The 20750-nt window shown below is 39.8% G+C and overlaps 2 protein-coding genes across 4 annotated transcripts; one reads left to right on the top strand and one right to left on the bottom strand.

Moving 5' to 3' along the window:
- Positions 1-455: 455 nt before the first annotated feature.
- c16h17orf53 (chromosome 16 C17orf53 homolog) lies at positions 456-13257 on the bottom strand. The gene is made up of 10 exons (XM_023348565.1): positions 13076-13257; positions 12891-12941; positions 11819-12802; positions 11656-11739; positions 9157-9291; positions 7458-7566; positions 4272-4357; positions 4064-4183; positions 3755-3971; positions 456-778 (listed from the first exon to the last, which is right to left on the bottom strand). Exons 1-10 carry the CDS (start codon positions 13076-13078, stop codon positions 723-725), a joined length of 1845 nt encoding a protein of 614 aa, XP_023204333.1. The 5' UTR covers positions 13079-13257; the 3' UTR covers positions 456-722.
- Positions 13258-13318: 61 nt separating this feature from the next.
- LOC102236388 (ankyrin repeat and SOCS box protein 16-like) lies at positions 13319-18932 on the top strand. 3 transcript variants are annotated; one of them, XM_023348566.1, is made up of 8 exons: positions 13319-13646; positions 13974-13998; positions 14135-14477; positions 14553-14820; positions 16709-17117; positions 17212-17295; positions 18245-18349; positions 18418-18932. In XM_023348566.1, exons 3-8 carry the CDS (start codon positions 14141-14143, stop codon positions 18610-18612), a joined length of 1398 nt encoding a protein of 465 aa, XP_023204334.1. In that variant the 5' UTR covers positions 13319-13646; positions 13974-13998; positions 14135-14140; the 3' UTR covers positions 18613-18932. The 3 variants fall into 3 exon arrangements, with proteins under 3 accessions (XP_023204334.1, XP_023204336.1, XP_005796797.2); XM_023348568.1 differs by having other exon boundaries at positions 13320-13646; positions 14191-14477; XM_005796740.2 differs by lacking the exon at positions 13319-13646 and having other exon boundaries at positions 13841-13998; positions 14191-14477.
- The last annotated feature ends 1818 nt before the right edge of the window (positions 18933-20750 follow it).

Here is a 20750-nt window from a genome sequence, read left to right as displayed (position 1 = left end):
ATATAGACAATAACAGAGCTTATCTGTAATCAGCCTTGAGACTCACGCTGAAAGTCTTTGTATTTTCATAAAACACTGGCTCCAAACAGAAGACGTTTAAATGTACAAACACCTTCCAACAAAGAGCATATACTGCAGACTAGACACATTTTGTCATCCACTTCCTCTCCCTCTTAAACATTAAATAGGACACTTAAGCTGCTTCTCCTTCCTTGGAACAACAAAGCAGCTGAGGATTAACCTGAATCTGCTACAGTGAGCCAGATGTAGTGCAGGACTCAGAGCGTGAGGAGGAAATCCCTCCACAAGAGCATGTTAGTCACAGTGAGGCTCCACCCTGATGCAGACAGAACTGGGTAAATGCCTCTCCATCAACGAACCCCTGGAAGGGACAGTCAGGGGACACATCGCTGCGTTACATGAGAAGAAAGAAAATACAAGAAATACCAGCAGGCAGGCAACAAAACGCCTTTAATGCTGCACAATTACCAGAACAATCTTCTGTCTGTCATATAAGCAAAGATGATGTAGTGAAATTTCTTGAAGTGAAGTCAAAAATCAGTGATACATAAGTCTATCCTGGAATGTTAACTAAATTAAATACAGGCGTTATTGTCTTACTAAAAAGAAAAAACGTAAACATAAAATATACATATTTAGTTTCAAGTTCTTTGAAAAGTGATTTTTAGGATTGCGATGTCAGAAAAACAGGAAAGTCGATGTCAAAAGCTGTAGGCGTCCTCCTGTATCTCTCCCAGCAGTTCGTCCAGGTCGTCATCTGCAAACAAACAGCAGACACAGCACTGCAACAATGTTTCCAGGAATTAAATAATTAGAGGAAAGGGGGAAAAAAAGTTTTTCATGTCTCCTCATATAGCGCAGCAACTGCTGTTAAAGATGAGCACTGATATTTTGGCTTGAAGGTTGTGACATTCAAAGGTTAGTGAATGTACAGTACCTTCTCACACAAATGCTGTTTTACAGGCAGCAACATATGAAGTGGTTGTGATGAAACGGCCACATGTGTGAGCCTGCAGGCATGAGCTGGAGGGCAGAAAAATACCTGACAACAGAACAAATTCTGTACACCTGAATCCACATCGAGACATCTATGAAACCTGCAGGCTGTGCATAGATGAGGAGAAGCAACCGGCCAATGGGAACATCCAGGTTTAGCTTAATTATTGGAGCAATGCAGGTAAATTAATCACCTTATACCTGGAAATCCAGCAAATTACTTAGGGCTGCACAATACATTTCCCATATATGATCAATATTGGATTAATGTTGCAAAGGTTTGAAGTATAAAAGCTGTTGCCCATTTATACCAAGCATCAATGTCTTTGCATACAGATGTAACACTCAGCATGATGGATGTTACATCTGTAACATCATGAAGTGTTGGTACCTTTTAGGAGCAGCACAAATATATTTCTTAGGGCTGGAACTGTAATGTGTTAATTTTGATGAATAGCATAGATTTTAACGTTTACAAAATGTTTAATGGAATTAATCACATTTTATGTTTTTCCTCAACAAAAATCCAGAGGAAGAAACTTTGTATTGTGTTTCTCACTAGCTGAGGTTATAACAGGAAATAAGATTAGCTAGCATAACTGCGTGGACGATACACAGCTCTACATTACGATGAATCCGTTCAATCACTGGACAGATGCTTAGAGCAGATAAATGTGTGGATGTAACTTTCTCCAACTGAACAGAAACAAAAGTGATGTTATTGTCTTTGGACCTAAAGAGGAATGACCTAGAGCAGGGGTCTCAAACTCCAGTCCTCGAGGGCCGCAGTCCTACAGTTTATAGATGTGCCACAGGTACAAAACACTGGAATGAAATGGCTTAATCACCTCCTCCTTGTGTAGATCAGTTCTCCCAGCCTTGCTAATGACTAGGCCTGTCACAATAGCAAATTTTGCTGAGCGATTAATTGTCTCAAAAATTATTGCGATAAACGATAATATTGTTTGAAGACCTTTTTACACTGATTTAATGGAAATGACATAATAATGCATGCAATTTCCTGCTGAAGACAGATACACCTTATTTTCAAAAGAACACTAAACACTGGAACTGATAAACAAAATAAACAAAACAACCAAAAACGAAAATAAAATGGTCTCCATTAACAAAAAACGCACTTGAAAAAAAAACCTAAACAACATAAAGTAAAAGTGGAAATAAATACTGCATTCAACCAAAAGACTGCAGATTATGAAGTCTGTATATTATGTTGCCCTTCAGTAATAATTAGATTTAAATAGAGAAGATGGGCACATCGACTACCTGATGCAATAATTCACACTACACGATTTTTTGCTCCTATTTTTCCCCTTATGACAATCTTAAAACGTTGGTCTTTCTAAGATTGTGTGGTGTGTTACGGTAGATCGTTGTTGCCGCTCCGATCTAAATCAGGGTTTTTCCCCGACTGGTATAGTTAACGCAGCCTGTTGAATGTGACAGGTAGCCAATCAGAAAGCGCGGATTCTCACCCGCGCTTTCTGAGGGGAAATTACTTCGGGGAATCCCAAACAGCTGACACGGAGCAACCCGAAGTCCAGCGGACATTGGAGATGATACGTGGAAACAATATTAATGTTTATTCAACATGCAAAGAATATAGAAATGACAAGGGGAGGAGTTGGAGCGAAATTGCTACTGCAGTTGATAAACCCGGTAACTTTTCAGCTGTTCTTCATTAACGTGACGTAAATAGATTATAATGATTTTCATTCAGTCAGGACTGACACTAGCCACATGCATTGCAGGTAGATTGTAGTAAAGCATTGATTAATGCCTGGTTTTAAAATTAGTTCACTGGACTTGTAGCCATTATTTTGTGCCCATTGTTGGACACCACACGGCAGGACCGAACTGATCGAACCGTTATACCTCTGATTTCTGTGGGGTAATGTGTGATCTGTCAGGTTTTGAAAATGGGCCGACAATCGGCTGACAGCTCTAAGATCGTGTCATGTGCGCTGGGCTTTACACTAAGGAAATGAGGAAGGGAGGGTCAGTGGAGAGCACCGGAGTTGAGCCATTTTTCATTCAGTGTCATTAACAGAAAGAGAAAAAGGACGGAAGAGACGATAATGCCGATAATTAAAATGACGTTGATAGTTTTAATTTATCGTACGATTAATCGATTTATCGTTTATCGCGACAGGCCTACTAATGACCTAATTATTCTATTCAGGTGTGGTGCAGCAGAGGCACATCTAAAAGTTGCAGGACTGCGGCCCTCGAGGACTGGAGTTTGAGACCCCTGACCTAGAGTCAAAGCACAGCTTCAGTTATTACAGCTGGAAACCAGCGATCAGGCCCGAAATCTGGATCTAAACACTCAGAGTCACATAAAGACAGTTACAAAGTTGGCCTTCTGACACCTGAAGAACATTTTCAGGATTGGAGGACAAAATCTCAGCAAGATCTCATCCGTCCGTTTATCTTTAGTTGCATTGATTACTGCAACAGTGTCTTTACAGGTCTGATTTTAAAAAATCAATCAGATCCAGAATGCTGCTGCTGGTTTTCTGACTAAAACCAGGAAGATAGAGCACATCACCCAGTACTGAAGTTCCTACACTGGCTTCCTGCAGCTCAGAGAAAAAACTTTAAAGTAGCACACCAAAGTAACTTTTTGTCTTTAGTTGTTGGTGACCTAGAGAATCATGTTTAGGCAGAAATTTCTGTTTTTCACCCATAACTCAGAGTTTTATAATCCGTGCCCAACCTTCGTCCCAGACTTGTTCCTGTTGTGCTGGATTCCTGCTGCCGTTAACCGATGTGTTCCCCTGACTGAGCCTTTGCACTTGAGGGGCCTCGCCTCCCTCTGCGCGTCCTTTGTCCTTTTTCCCTTCGTCATCCTCTTCGTCAAACTCCAGCTGCATCCGAGACACCGGGTCCCGAGAGACGCCTGGAGCCGGGGTCGGTGACGACACCGTTGGCTCCTGCAGGAGGCGGACAAACGGGGTTTGTGAGGAAGGTTTTAAAACAACATTTTATGGGTTTGCTGTGGTTCCCAACTCCAGCTTATGCTCACCAAGACAAACGGAGGGAGCTGAGTGGACAGACAGACCCCAGCAGGAGAGTAGATCCGCAGCAGGTTGTTGGGCGTCACATTCAGGTAGTGGTTGCGATGGGATGGAGAAAAAACACCCACCTGTTCACCAAAAGAAAGCCAAACTGATTATTAATAGCTGCGATCAGTTTCAGGTCAGGCATATGAAGCGTTTTCTAACGAGTCTCACCTGCTTGAGGAGCAGCACAGCTCCGGCTTTTAACTCCTCACATCTTTCTTCTAAGAGACGCCGATGCACCGTTCCCTGAATCTCCCCTTTAACCACAAATCATAAAAGATCAAAAGAAGTTTATGATCAAAAAAAAGAGGAAAATGTGCTGCCGTTGCTTTGATAGAGGCAGCAGCTTTAAATCAAACAAAGAAATTATTAAATAAATGGAGGAATTTCAAATGCAATCATCTCCAATTTGTAAAGCAAAGCTTACACTCAGATTTTTTCTTCAAACAAAATGCTGTTAGTTGAAGTGTTTACATTCACAACTAGTGACAATTTTGTCATAACTATCAAATTGGAGGGTGGAATCAGATTTGAACTAAATATATCAAAGATCAGAGCTGATCAAGAGAAAATTAGCTAAATCTGAACACTGAGGTCTTTTTTTAAATTCACCAATTAGTGCGTATGCAACAAACAAACATTACAAACTGGCAAAAAGCAAGAAGGGGTATTGATCTACAAAATAATTAACCAGATAACAGAATGAGTAGCAGCAATAAAACAAAAAAAAAACCCAGGAGGTATATTAAAATAAATACATTGAAAACAAAAACAAAACACAGATCATCATCAATTAGTGTCACAACAAAAATTTAATTGACAAACATGTGGATTAGAATACGCTTTTCTCTTTTAATCTTTTAACAATAATTTTCATTATTTTTCTGTTCTCTGATTTAAATAGCGTCAGAGATATATTTGGGAAGAAGTGGACAACAAATGGAGGAAAAGAAAGCAAACAAGTAGAAATAAAAGTATATGCCAGAATAAAGAATAAATAAAGTATAACTAAAAAAAAACACACACTAGTGGCATTAAAAGAGACAATTGAAATGCTTTTTATGTGTCCTTAAAGACCTATTCTATTAATTTAAAATGTACTTGTTGTTTAGCCAGACCTCAGCTTTTCTCTTTCCTGTGGTATTTGTTAAATGCCACAGTGATGAGAAACTTCTGGTTTCAACTGTAAAGATGAGATGAGACGTAAATCAGATGTAAAAAGATAAGAGAGCTGCAAGAAGAAAAAATAATATGCAAAATAAATCTATTCTACTGTTCTGATACTTATTCAGCCACATAAGCACAACACAAATATTAAACTTTAGAAATAGGGATGAATTTAGGGGGGATAAAAAGAAAATTTCATGCATTAAGACAAAAAAGTTCAGAAAAACAGTCTGACAAATTGTTTCTGGCCTTTACAATAAGTGCTGCTGACTGCTTTTCACAGCGGGGCATTTTCAATTGAACATTTGCTCTAAAATTAGGATTTTCTTAGAAAACAGACTTGTGGAAATACCTTTCTGAAACACTTCAGCTCCTCAATGACTGAGAATTACAGCCTAGATGCATAGATACAACATATCCAGCAGACTGAGGTGAGAGACGGGATCACAGTGTGGAGAACAGAAATAAGAAGGAGCAGCTGCTCTCCTGCTGGGAAAGCTCAGGAAGATTTGCTTTTTCACCAGCTGATCTCTCTCAGACTTTACTTTTCTTGGCTGCTGGGTGGAAAATCTCAGCAAAGATCCAGAGCAAGTGGGGTGGACATTTGGATTTCCTCTAGCCACCCTGAAGAAAGTGTTTTACAGCACTTCAGGAATGACAAAACTATACTTTAAATATCACCTTCTCTTATTTTAAAAGAAATTCATATGTTTATTCGCATTTTTAAATGTATTTCTAACATTGTTTAAAAGTGGCTTAGGTAGTTAAATAAAAGAATCTACAGAATGTGCCAATTTCTATCAGATTAATCGTCATTTGCAGCCCTACTCTAAATTTCTTTTAGCCTACTTCATGTCGTCATGCCGGTACTACCTGAGGATTTCTTGCTTTTATGGGTCTGGATGTAATCGGGCCTCAGTTAATCCATGAAGTAATAATTTCAAAATTGCATTTTGTTTTTACCTGGGTTAATTTGTCTGATATTAAAATATAAAAACAAAATGTAAGCGTGTCAAAACAAAGCAAAGATCTGAAAAAAAAAATACTTTCTCAACATTCCTTTTCTCATATTTTAACTTCATTGACCTACACAAGCTGTTACTTTCCACTTCCACAATGATACTTTGTGCAGCTGAAGGCGCCGAGATGTTATTTAGTTAAAAACTGAGAATTACAATCCTACTATTAGAAATCAGATTATAGGAGTGAGAAAATGTTGCGGCTCTTCTGGAAACAAGCTGCAGAGCTTCCAGTGGGCGGGAGGCTCATTACGGAGAGGAACAGTCACTCTTGGTGTCAGAAGCACCTAATACCCACCCACCACCGACGCCGGTCCACTATAACTGAATCACTAATAGGCACTTAAGTCTAGGGCTGAAAAACATCCACTCCTGCTGATAATCAGCTCCACCGTATGCGGCAGCGCTCAGGAGCCCATGGCAACAGACTCTGCGTTGGATCAGAGGAAGGAGTTGGACGGAGCAGGAGAGGGGACAAGTTCAGGACATTAGGAAGCTTCCTGCTCCAGACGTGGGACACATGTGGACTGGCCTGCATGTGCCCTGCATGCATGAGTGTGTGTGCAGCCAAGCTTGTTATAGCAGCTGAACTTTTGCTGCCAATGCCACGTGGAGCGAGGCCAATGCTCCAAGAGAAAATGTCAAAAGTGGGGGGAAAAAAGAAGAAAAAACATCTCGCTGCTCTCTCTGTGGGTTGAAATCTCTTCTCTCTTTCTTTTAAACCGGAATGAGTGTTTTTCAGTGTTTCTCCAGATTCAACAACACCCAAAATAACATGTTTCACATTTCATATAAACTCCTGATACGATTTATAATGTGTTTGGTAACACTTTATTTGAAGTAATGTTATAAGACTAACATTACAGACTTATACCTTACATAACGGTCATAAACATGAAGGAGTCTTCATGAATGCTTACGACTTTGTCATGAAGTGTCATTTGGAACATAATGACACATTTAATGTAACTTTGTATAAACATGTAATTATTTACAAAATAATGATAAGTTGACACTTAATAAACTTGTAATGAAATGTTTAATGCAAATTTTCATTAAAAGGCTCATTATTTACTAAATGACAGTCAGACACATTCATGAAAACTCCTTCATGTTTGTAACAGGTGTTCTATCATGTTTATGATATGATATATATTTCCGTGCGTTTTACCTGTTGGGTCTTTAAAAACAGCCTTAGCGTCGGCGTTCGTGTGGATGATGCTCTTCAGCAGGACGGCCATGTTGGGCACTTTGTTTCTGGGTAGCTGTTTTAGAGCAGCCTGATTGGACAAGAAGAAGATAAGTGTAGCATATCTGTAAAGGTTGCATAAGATTAAATGCAGTTTATAAAAAAATAAATAAAAGAAATCGCATTTCTTTGTGACTTGTGTCCAAAAGAAGCTTGTCAGAAACAAGAATGTTTTTACAGAGCAGTATTAGTGTTGGTGGGGCTATAATTGCTGTAAAACAGAGCCGCAGTCATGTAATTTCCATAATAAACAGTTAAAGCTTTCAACAACTGATTATGTAGGATTGGGGATTTATTGCATAGTTTATTATTTATTGTGGAAAATGTATAAGAATTTTAATTTATTGCAATCATGATAGATTTCAGTTACTGACAATAAATAAAAAATGATCAGAAATTTTATTTTTGCTGTTTTTCTCACAGTTTGCTCCAGGAGAGAATCAATAAATATCAATAAATTTGAAAATATGACAGTGTGCAGTTTAGAATAAAATAAATCACACTTTTTTCAGTAAACAGTGCAAATGGGAATATTTTTTGAGAGAAATATTTATGTTTTTGCGCTACGAATGCTGCGTCATGCAGTCACACACTAAAAAATAATGAATAGAGTTTTTTAGTACCACAAAATATTTCAACAGTCTACATTGCCCATAACTAACATTATATTTCTCATTATGCAACTATAATATCTTAATATCTGTTAGATTAAATGGCATCAAAGTTCATGCTATTTGTTAAGATATAAAAAGCGAGAGCAGATTTCTCACCATCTCATCTGCCGATTAATTAAAGTAGCTGAAATTATTTTGAGTCTGCGTTCTCGTAATTCCTTTCCTTGATCAGAGCTAAGACACATTTGTAAGTTCAGAAGCGTGTGATTGATTTGACTCAACATTTCCTCACGCTGCAGCTTTCAGGTGCTGCTGCGGCTTTATTTACTTCATATTTACGCTGAGAGGTTTTGTCAGTGTGACAAATTGTTTGCAAGGAAAACCGTCCCTTTAATTCCTCCTGCTTTCATCTCCTCAAGAGTGAGCATCTTAATCACCTCGGCCTTAAATATCACTGCTTTCACTGTTGATTCATTAACACAAACAGCAGCTATAAGGATGTCCTGATATAAATTCGCAGATCTGAGCAGGATTTACCGCTGGGATGATCCTCTCTTTCCACTTCATTAGATGAAACAAGCTCAAGCTGCGCGCTAATTTGCTCAGTGATGCAAACACAGATTTTGGGAAGCTGATATTATTGTGAGGAGCTTAACCTCATCAAGCTCAGCCGGCGTCCTCCCAGTGACTCTGTATTCGCATGCGAACGGCGCACGAAGGCTGCTGCAGAGGCCAACGTGTGCGCTCAGATTCACAGACGCAGCCTCCAGTGGTTTCTACCCACAGAGGGAACAGAGCCGCAGCAGAGTCCCTATTAGTGTGACTGATTAGTGATCATACTTTTTATAATCATAAAACACCTCAAGAGCCGCGCCGCCGTTTGTCTTGATTATGCCAATAGACCCCCAGCAGTCACACAGGCTGTTATTATAGATGATGAATCATTGTTAAAAAGCGCTTGACCTAAATACTCAGCAGCGCTGACAGGAAGCACAGGAGTCCGCTACCTTTCGGAGCACCATGACGACGCTGTAGGTGTGCAGGAAGCACGACGGATTCCTCTCATCCAGTCCCATCTCAGCCTTCATCGCCGCCCAGGCGCAGCCGCTGAACTCCTCTTCCTCAGACTGTGAGCTGGAACACTGAAACGACAGATGGGACGGCGTCCTTAATGCTCCTACACATTCAGTGCCTTTCAGAAGTATTTGTAAATCTGAAGGTTTTCCAACTTTCAGATGGTGTAGACCAACACAAAGAGGTGCAAAACTGTTAAAGGTGACCTATTATGCTATCATGAACAGGTTAGGATGGGTCTATGGGCAGCTTGGAACATGTTCATTACAGTTTCTTTTGCACAAAATCACTCTTAGATAATAACAGAATGAGCTACTTTAGGGCCTCCTGTCACTTTAAATCCAAATTAGCTGCTGCTGGCCACGCCCTCCAAGTATACAACAGTACATCCTTGAAAAGCAGAAGTGGAGCCTCCTGAACAACCACCAAGATTGCAGCAAGTGGTTTCTGGATGGTATGTTCCAGCAGACATTGTAAAGCACATGGAGCACAGCTCCAGCTGATCAAACCAGCTGATCAAATGTGCTTGGAGCTCAGTCTGGGTTGCTAGGTAACGGGTTATGCTTTGCTGGGGTTGCCAGGTGACGAGCAGTGCCTGCAGATTTGTGACTTTACATACCAAAGGATTTTGAAATGGCTCATTTTTCAGACACCAAACAACATTAACTTCTTGCCAAAAATCATTTTATTTTATTATTTTAAGTGCTTGGGCTGTTTCTTTAAGCAGTAAAAACACAAATTGAAGTATAAAAATGTGCAAAAGGTGAATTTTGCACAATATGTTCCCTTCAAAGTGTGGTATGGATTTGTATTTAGCCCAAAATATCAAATATCTCAGTGTGCAAAGGATGGTTAGAAGTTCCACTGTCACCAATTCATTTTATTTGCTAATAATATATTAATTCTTGTTGGCTGAATCTCACTACAGTAAACCCCCAACTGAGGCAGATATTTGTCGCAGATGCTAAAAGAGTTGGAAGCATCAAAATGATAGAAAGAGAGAGAGAAATAAATTGGATTTATCACAACTGATACAGTCAGAAAAAATTCACCAATCAGAATAACTAAAACTGCGATAAAGTTAATCAGTCAGAATCTTAAAACAGTTTCTGTTCAGAACCACTGGCCTGTGGGACTAAAAATAAATTAAGCAAGATTCTTTTTTTGTCTTATTATTATTCTCATTAAACCCTGAAAGCAATATAACTGAAAAATGTATCCCCTTGGTTTGAGTAAACACAGGACAGCCTTGAAGATAGAGAAAAATTTATATTATAAAAATGCGTAATGACTCAGCAGTGAAACACAAAGCAGCACTCTTAACTTCATTACAGCTAGAGGCCAAAACTGTACATGGAAATGAAATCTGACTAACCAAACAGCCCTGTTCTGCAAACCAGAACCAGGAACTGGACAAATAATCGGTTAGAAAAAAATAAATAAATAAATTTTAAAAATCAGTTTTGTTTACATCCTCTGTGTTGTAAAGAGGAAGAAAATGTTCTTAATCAGTCAGAGGGGAAGGCCGCCGTCGTGTCGTGCAGAGCGCGGACACAGGCTACCACTAATGATGGGGAAAAACAACAGACCAGCAGCTGTGACAGAGGAGAAAAACAACTTAAAAGCAGCAATTTCCCAGAATGCAATGAAAGCGTGCAGCAGTCATTCAGCGGTTGGCAATAAAGAAAGTTTGACAAACACCCTAAAGGAAAAAATATATATCCAAAGAGACACAGACTCTCTGAAGCAGATTTTAAATAATTTTGATGCTGAATGCATTTTTGTTGTGGTTATTAATCTATGAGGGAAAACAATAAATGATGCAGATCAAACCCAAGCATGGCAACCCTAAAAACCAAATTTAGAAACAAGTCTGCATTAGTCACCAGAACTCATTTGCTGATTTTGATCCAGGTTATAGCCTGACAGGTTTCCATAGTAAACATGAAACATGAGTTTTCATCCTTAACCACTTTTCCCATTTCTACAAACTCCAATCTTTTATGGTCAAAATTTGTAGCATTTAATATAAAACCAAGTCAAAACATAGAAGTTTATATTTGTAAGGATTCAAAATCTGTAAAAGCCTTATTAGTGCAGCTCTACTCTACAGATTTAAGCAATAAATTACAGCAAAGATTGAAAATCTGGTCATGCCCCATTGTAAACACTGACCAAATTATATCTGCTGAAATTACTTCTTTTATTTATAAGGCGCTAAAAAGAACATTAATCCAAAATCAACTTAATTAAATTTCTAAATGGTGTGAGATTTGGGTTTCCTCTAGTGGGAATATTTGCAAGCTGGAGAAAAATGTTTAATTCTGTTAGCTTGAGGGAATAGTTTTCATTTTCTGCAACACGAGTTATTTAAAAGTTGTTTGCTTTTTGTATTGATGTGTCCGGTGGGTTGCCTGTGGGGTTTTCTTTACCTGACTCGGCAGTCGAGCCACAGCCCCATGAGAAGGAGTGTTGGGAACGGAAACCACGATCTCGTCCAGATTCCGCCCCTGAGGCTGAGAGGAGTGACAAAATAAGTCTTTAAAAATACAAGTTATGAAAAACAAAAACAAAAAAATCAGAAAAGGATCCAACCTGCTGAGGCAGCAGTCCTGCAGGACCAGGGAAGCGTCTCGTTTGGGGCTGGTGCGCCTCGGAGCGCTGCCTCTTCCTGGGAAGCTTGCTGGACGCAGACACCAGCTGGACCAGGCGGTTGGTGAGGACCGGTGTGTGCAGAGGATGTGGACTCAAGGCAGAGGAGTTCACAGAGGCGGGAGGTCCCGGGGAGACCGTATTAAAGAGACTCCGAGCCTGAGAGGCGGCTTGTGGAGTCATCCACGGCTTCTGTAGCTGCTGAGGATGGCTGGGAGTCCTGGAAAAGCTGCTGGGTGCCAGGGAAACGGCAGGAGTCCTGGAAAAGTTGCTGGGTGCTGGGGAAACGGCAGGAATCCTGGAAAAGCTGCTGGGTGCCGGGGAAACGGCAGGAGTCCTGGAAAAGCTGCTGGGTGCCGGGGAAACGGCAGGAATCCTGGAAAAGCTGCTAGGAGTCTGTGGAGGAGCTGCAGGGAATGAAGTAAGACTGGTACTCGGAGGCTGCAGATGTGCAGAAGAAAGACTCTGTGGAGCTGCAATAGAACTACAGTAGCTAGAAGTGTCCCGCAGGCTCCGAGGAGGAGGCATTTGGATTGTGACATAAGTAGAAGGTCTCAGTGTTTTCACTGAAGACGGAGGCTCAGCTGCTGCAGCCGTAGGAAGTTGCCTTGTTTGGCTGTCACATTCATCCAGGTCTGCCAGGTCAACGTCCCAGTCATCAAAATCATCCTGAGCTGTGCAGGCTGTGTTAGAGGACATCTGCCTCAACCCCTGAGCAACAGTTTGTGCAGCACCACTGTGCATGGCGCTCCCTGACACCGCGCCATTGCACAGTTCAGCCAGTTTCTCTCCCGTTGGCTGATGGCACGTTTCCTCCTGGTCTCTGTGAGAAACAGAAGAAGCCCGCAGGCTGCAGGATGACAAGGCAGCTGCCGCTTTGGATGGCCCTGCCACCGAGCAGGGGCTCCAGTCTGTCCCCAGCACATCCTGGGACAACAGGAAGCAAACTGAGGTCAGCAGATCACCGAATGAAAAAAGGACACTGCGATAATCAGACATATGAATCAGGTGTTACCTCATCATCAAAGTCCTCGTCCAGGCTGAACAGGCCTCTCAGTTTGCAGGTCTGTAACAGAGAGTCCACCGATTTAACGTCTTCAAGCACAAGAAATAACAAGGGACGGGTTTAACAAACGTAAAATATCCACTAGCATTGTTGTTAACTCAGTTAGCTGCTCAGATTGATGGAGCATAACTCACCATGGCAGTCAAGGAATATCACGTTGAAAGCCGAGTCTGTTGAGTTCAGATAAATACACCAAACTGAAATCAAATGCCATTCAATAAAGGACAGATAATAAAAGAGTCGTTTTTCTCCCCAACACTTCTTTTTTTTTTACATTACTAAACAGGGTCGACCAGGAGGCAACTTTCCTTCAGTTTGCTGCTTCTTGGTACCCCGCCGATACGTTCGAACACGACGTGCTGACGTAACGATCACTCGCGCATTCAGTTGACGTCGGTCAAGAGCGTTCTCTGCTCCGTAAGGTAGCGTCGGTTAGCTATAAAAGCTTACCTAACATCTAGAGTACTTTCTGTTCATTTTTAAGCGCAAACTTTTAAGAGCACAGAACTTCTGTCAACAAATAATAAATCTGAAAAGCCCGTCGTTGGAGCGTAATTTTTTTTAATTGTTCGGTATTTCGGAATTTCTAATTATTAGGTGTTAGCTTTTTACTTGATGACAATCGTTATTACTGTCACGTCTTATTTTACTCTTCTTTTATTTATTTTTTCCAGCCCGAAGTAAACAAATGAATAAATAATAACGGTAAGCTGCTTTATGAATCACTCAGTCCAGCTCATCTAGTCCTCTGTGTGGTGTATTAGATGTCAACATCTGTGCTCTTTGCTTTTTACTGGAGATAAACGTAAGGCGGCTAATGCTGCCATCTAGTGGTCACATCAGATAGTGCGAGTATCAGTTTGCATTCTGATCTAAAAATATCCAGTGTAGAACTTATTTGAGCAGTTATCTTGTGACTGGGCACAAATGAAGGGCATTTGATTCAGAAGATTTTTTTTCTTATGAGTTTAACTTAAAACAGAAATGGGTTCAGTTGTTGTAAATTGCTTTATATTTGTTTGGATTCCATAGAAACTTGAGGCACTTCCATTAGAGGGTGAGTGAAAGCTCTTTGCTGACATTTCTATAAGCAATACTGCTCATTTCTTATACACAAGAGGTTTGAATAAAGTTAATGTCTTCTGTTTGCTTGCCATTATCTCATTGGTTTTACTTTATGGGATTGATTGTAGGGTGTTATGTCCAAGGACACATTTCCATTCTCCTCTACCTCACTACGCTCTCTCAGACTGGAGCAGGAGGTCCAGGACTGGGAGGATGAACGGCGAGCTTTGGCTCATAGGAGAGCCATGATCCGGCCTCCGCTGCCTCGGGCCCCCCGACTCCCTCCCAGGCAGCAGCGGCTCCAAGAGGTCAGAGCCCCTCCACCCCAGATCCGCTGCAGAGACACCAGCATCCACAACACCTTCATGTGCGGAGACATAAAGGGAGTCTACGCTGTGCTGAAAGACCCTGCAATGGTCAACGCCCTGATGGAGACGGTGCATGAGGAGATGGTGTGGGCTCCAGAAATGGGTATGCCCCAGAGATTTTAGTTTATATTGTTAATTTAAGTGCTAGCAGTGCCAGTAACGCTGCTGCTTTCATCAGGCATGTGGACGCTGAGCTCCAAGGTGAAACAAACATCGGCCTTACGCCTGGCTGCCAGCCGGGGTCACACGGCGTGTGTGGAGGAGCTGCTGTTTCGTGGTGCTGAGGTGAACGCCAACCCTGGAGGCAACACGGCACTCCACGACGCCTGCATAGGCGGCCACCCTGTCTGCGTCCAGCTGCTGCTCTCCCATGGAGCAGATCCTGAAGTGCTGGCAGCAGATGGCAGTGCTCCTCTTCACCTCTGTACCTCTGCCCAGTCATTCCAGTGAGTGGTCAAACCGTTTATACTGTAAATCACATGCATCAAACTCAAGGCCTAGGGACTAAATCTGGCCCACCGAAGCTGTTTATGTGGCCCTTTAGACTCCAAAGTACATCAATTAATCCCTTCAGCTTGTCACACAAAATCTACATATCCCCACATTTTCTTCTGAATTTTACTGCAAATATTGCTTAAAATTGGCCAAAAACGTTGGTCAGCCTTACTTGATGTCAAGTTTTAGTCTGTGACTGATACGGCAATTGGTAAAAAGTCACATTTAACATAATAGATTAGCGCAAATATCACAAATATTTTTAAATTAGCACTGCAAAATCTGTGATTTTTACTGCAAAAAACAAAACAAACATTTATAAAATCCTGGATGGACTGACCAGTGTGAAAAGATGTTCAATATGTAATTTTAAGAAACGCTTATTGAATACTGAAACAAACAGCTATTTATTGACATTTTAACAGCTTAGTGGGTTTTATTAATACATTCCTGCACAACCGCCCCTTTAAGAACGTTCAGATTTTTTATATGGCCCAGAATGAGTTTGATACCCCTGCTGTAAATCATTAGCTAACCTGTTTATGCTTAGAAATCAGTAAGGCACACAACCTTTTCAAAAGCTGTTTGATTGTATGTGATTATGTACTTACATAAAATGCACTTTATTTGATACTAGTGCCACTCTATAGACTGCCACCTAGTGGACAGCTAATGTAAATAAAAAGTAAAGCGACCTTTATAGTTTGAAATATATCGTCAACAACAGAACTGTGGGAAATTAATTATGCAAGGAAGTCTGGAAAAAAGTATGTTTTTGTGATTGGACTGTAAATTATAGTTTCCTTTTAACCTAAATATATACAGATGCTGTTAAATCTACACACCTGTAAAAAAAAAAAATTTTTTTTAGATAAAATCTGATACTTAAGTGAAAATCAAAATTATTCATATGTGAAGTATGTAAAGTTTAAAAGGTGCCGTAATCTGGTTTGCACACACTTAAACTAAACCTTTTTTGAAGCACCTTTGTGATTCAGTTTCAGCTTTTAGATTCTGAATCAGTCTGATCAACTTTGAAAAACATTAGGATTCGTTTTGTTTTGTTTTTGTGAAATTTTCTCATTTGTATCCTACAGCCACAGTTTGCTGACAATTTCCAAATTTACTCCACGGCACAGTGCAGATTGGAGCTTCAAACGTATTATTTCCTCCATACAGGGAGAAAGCATAGAGCTTTTTTCTGAGAAAAGCATCCAGACAAGACTAAAATCTTCCAGCATCGTTTGGGTTAATGACCAGTTACTGTTTGATGAGAACAAGGGTAAAAAAAACACTATACCAGTATCATGTTATGGGGTTACTTTTCAGTTTTTGTTAAAACATCCAGCTGTTTGCTCAAAAGCTGGAGGAACAGTTCATTTTTGTACAACAGAATCAGTTCGAACATCCAACCAAATCAATAACCTTTTTAATGAAGTAATGAAATTGATTCACATCTATCAAATTTTAGTTATGAATGTGAGGAAATTTGAGAATTTTTGGAAAGTTTTGACTTCATAACTTTTTATCAAATCAAGATGTGGGATACTGACCCCAAGAAGATTGAACGCCAAAATTGAATCAAAGAAAATATGTTTACTGTTGTGCAGATTTCTTTTTTACTTTCCCCTAACATATTTGATTGTTTTTAAGTTGAATTGCACAGGATGTGTGTCAGTTATGCAGGGGGAAGTTTTAAAGTGATTTATGGTCTCATATTTTTATACCATATAAAAACAGGAGCATGTAAACATGTATGTCCAAATATGGCATCACTTTTGTGTCTGATGTTAAGAAAAACTCTAATGCATAGATAATCAGGATTTGACTGTTTCCCAGCTGTGCTGAGCTGCTTTTAGAAGGAGGCGCAGACATCAACGTGCGGAGCCGGGAGTCGAGGCTCACCCCTCTGCATGTGGCTGCTCAGCGAGGCCTGGAGGAGCACGTCCAGCTCTTCCTCAGCCACGGCGCCGATGTTTTAGCCACCAATCGAGAGGGGGAGACCCCCCTGAATGCTGCTTGCTCTGGAGCCGAGAGGCCGTCCGAAGCTGGGAGATACCTCCGTGTGAGCCAGAAGCTGCTGGATGCAGGAGCTAATCCCCAAACTGCAGGCAGGAAGCAACACACCCCGCTGCATAACGCCTGCGCAAACTGCTGCTGCAGGATTGTAGACGTCCTCCTGCAGCATGGAGCGAAGGCTGATGTTGAGAACTGTGCAGGATACACACCAATGGACTGTCTGCTGCAGGTACCAGACTGTTTGCGTAACAGCAGGGATGAGATAGATACTAATTTTAAGGCAGAAAGCAGTATAAGCACTGTTTTTGTTGTTGTTTTTTAAGGTTGTGGAAGATTACCCAACTCAGCAATCTGAAGCTATAGCACGATCCCTTCTGAACTATGGAGCAAAACCTGTTTCACCAAAGGTTTAACCGACACTGAGCTGATATACACACAAATATGCATGTCTGCTTTTTATTTTCATGAAAAACTGAATAAAAATTTAGATCTCTGCTTCTGATTCTTAAAAACTCTCAAATCATCTTTTATTGAAGACTGACAGTTCTCCAAACTCCAAACTTTCTGAGTCTACTGCTTCATCAGTTTCCTTTTTTTGGATTATATTATGAAACTCTAAAACCAGTTTTGTGTCCATATATTACAGATAAATTAACAAATAACTTATTTTAAGTTGTTAAAACTTTACTGGCAACCCTGCTTTTTTAAAACACCAAAGCAAAAACCACATTATGATCCAACTGGTGCTAATTGTTGGAGGCTGTGTGGCATTCAGGGGTGGACCATTGGTATGTTTTTGGGAATGCATAAAGTTTCTGCCTCTGAGAGCAACCCTTCCCAAGCATCTCCCCATCTCAGCTCCTTCAGACTATCCAGCCGCAACTGCGCATCTGCTTATTATACCAGCTACTTCTTTCTGCAACGCTGGTTAAAACATTGTTTAAGGGTTAATAGAGGAGCCATGTTGTGATGACTTCCTAAAGGCAGAGTTTCAGAAAGAGCAGGAGATTCTTAAAGAGACAGATTCCCAGTTTCAAGGCGATAAATTATTAAATCAAATTTCCTTTAAGTCATATTTGATATCTACAGTATTTCTATAGCATCTCAAGGTAACATAGTTACTTGATTGTGCTGTAAAATGACAATGTGACTGGAAAATATGTAATTCTGCCCCTTTAAGTTGTAAATTTATTTCTGAAAAAATAAGGAATTAAAAAAGCTTTACAAAGAAACAGATTGTTCCCCTTATTTGGCTGACTAAAAAAAATTCCATATTTACAGAAATAAATAGGGTTTATTTACCTCCTCTGGTGCTGTGTCAGGTTTATGAATTCACTGAACTTTGATCCGTTCCAGATGCTGAAACAGCTGGCCTTGTATCCTGATGTTCTGGGCGTGATGCTGAACTCGTATACATCCATCCCGCCCTGTGATTGGTCAGACTCCCTGCCTCCTGACACGGTGAGCTCTCTGAGGTATTAAATCCGCTCTCTTGTCGTTTGCTCTCATGTCTCTGTTTCTGCCTGCAGCTTTCCCAGGAGCACCTGTTGTTTCTCCGCTCGCTGCGTCAGAGGAGCACTCAGCCTCGATCCTTGCAGCATCTCTGCCGTTGTGCTGTGCGTCAGCATTTAGGAGCCCGCTGTCACTCAGCTGTATGTGAGCTGAACCTTCCTGGCTCTGTGAGGGAATATCTGCTACTGTGTGACAACAAGACACTCCAATAAATATTGATGTTGTCATATCATCTTAAAACTTATTACTATTGATTCTAAATCCAAATTGTCACACGCAGGCTGCTTGGTAGTGCAGTGGATAACACTGATTCCTCAAAATGTAAATTATTCTTTAGTTCTTATAAGAGATGCTGCCTGAAAAGTTGGAGTTGGTCACACTAGGTCACGTGTCAAACTCAAGGCCACAGCTTTTTTTTTTGTGGCCCTTTAGATTCTAGATTAAACACTAAATCTGCTTAAATATCATGTTATCAATCAAATCAGTGCAGTTTTTATCTGTTTACTGCCAAATTATATCAATCAGTCCCTCCAGTTTCTTGAGAATTATCGTGGAAATTCACGCAAAATCAACAAATCCCTGCACTTTTTTGCGCCAATTCATAATTGGGAGTTTATTGCACATTTTTCTCAGAAATTGTCAAAAACTTTCTTACTTGTGCTAAATGGCTGCCTCAGCCTTAATTGATGTCAGATTATAGTCCATGACCTATACAGCGAGTAATAAAAAGTTGCACTTACCGTCATAAATAAGTGCAAATATTTCCAAACTAGTAGCACAAACACGTTGATTTTTATTAATTTGTGCACAGGTTTTATCAATACATTCTGGCACAACCGGCCCTTTAAGAGCATTCATGATCTTCATTTGGCAAAAAAAAAAAAAGTGAGTTTGACACCTCTGCACTAGGTGGTGTTTAGAGCTACCAGAATAAACCTGGGTCAATACAAATGCATGCCACACGTTTCAGATTTTTGCTTGAGAAACAAAAAGAAAAATGGAAACTTTTCCTCTGGCTGTATTTTTAAAGACTATTTTTCTTTGGGTTAATGTATTGAAAACCACAAATTACATTGAAGTTTGTGGTTGTAAAAGGACAAAATATGAAAAGATTCAAGTGGTGTGCATTTGCAAATACTACAGGATAACTTCTGCAGGGTTCTCACTGCATTTTATTATCAATTATTTGTTTGGCAGCAATATTTTTGTGCCATAGGCTATTTTGTTTTGCATTGTTTGCTTTGCAGATTCTCATTTCCTACATTGCAAGTTTTCTTTTAAAGATTATGTCACAATAAAGTACTCAGATGTTATATGCTTTTTTTAAAAAATGACAATAAAATATTAAGCATTGATTGTTCTTGTTGCTGGTGCACGTTTTCCTTCCACTTAACTTTCTATAAATATGCTTGGAAACTGGCCTCTGAGGAGCCAGGGTCTTTTGTGAACTAATTCATGTAAAAGGATTAAGTATTAGTAGGATAGAAATTAATATTTTAGTATTCTGAAATTTGTTTCGAAATATTTGTTTTTCATAATTTTTTTTGTCCTAATTTTCTGACATGTTGAATTTTTATTATCTGCAAACCATAATAATCAAATGACAAGAAATACATTTTCAAATGTTTCACTCTGCAAGGAGCAAAAAATATAAAAATTTCATGTTACTTAGGATTTTTTTAAATTTTATTTTAGATCTTCCTTTATTTATCCCGAACATAAGTTTCCTCCTCAATTGAAGAGGCGTAAATACTTACTTTCTGATACTCTGCCTACAGGATGTCATCACAAAAACATTTCTCCATTAAGCCGTTAACAACATGGGAGATTAACAAATTTCCGAAACATTCATGAAAGAGTCAAAGTAATACTCCAGGTACATATTTGATGAAGGAATACCATTATAATATGATGTAAAGCTCAAAAAAGTCGCTTTTACATAATACTGAGTAGGGTTACTTTTAAATAGTATTACTCAAGTAATGTAGTTATTATCAGAAGTGGGTAGAGTACCTGAAAATTGTACCCAGCTAAACCCAGCACAACCTCAATATATTTTTCACTTAAGCAAAAGTAACCATTCCAATGGTAGAAATAGTTTTTTAAAAATGGTTAAAATGACAACTCCAGTACTGAGTAATCAATCATAACATCTGATTTAATATTTAAAAGAAAGTTTTTTTCCAAAACAGTTAGTCATGTAAATGCAACTAGCTACTGCCCACTTCTGTTCAAAACAAAACAGAAAAGCAACAATTTACACTAATCGAAGTTTGACTGGTTAGTAAGAATAGTTTCCTTGAAGCTACATACTTTAGTTTAGTATATCTTTACTTGTTGCTCTGCTGTA

The sequence above is a fragment of the Xiphophorus maculatus genome, chromosome 16, assembly GCF_002775205.1.
Source record: "Xiphophorus maculatus strain JP 163 A chromosome 16, X_maculatus-5.0-male, whole genome shotgun sequence".
Classification (NCBI taxonomy): Eukaryota; Metazoa; Chordata; class Actinopteri; order Cyprinodontiformes; family Poeciliidae; genus Xiphophorus; species Xiphophorus maculatus.
The sequence above is the reverse complement of the archived record's forward strand: the minus strand, read 5'-3'. Positions and strand labels throughout refer to the sequence as shown.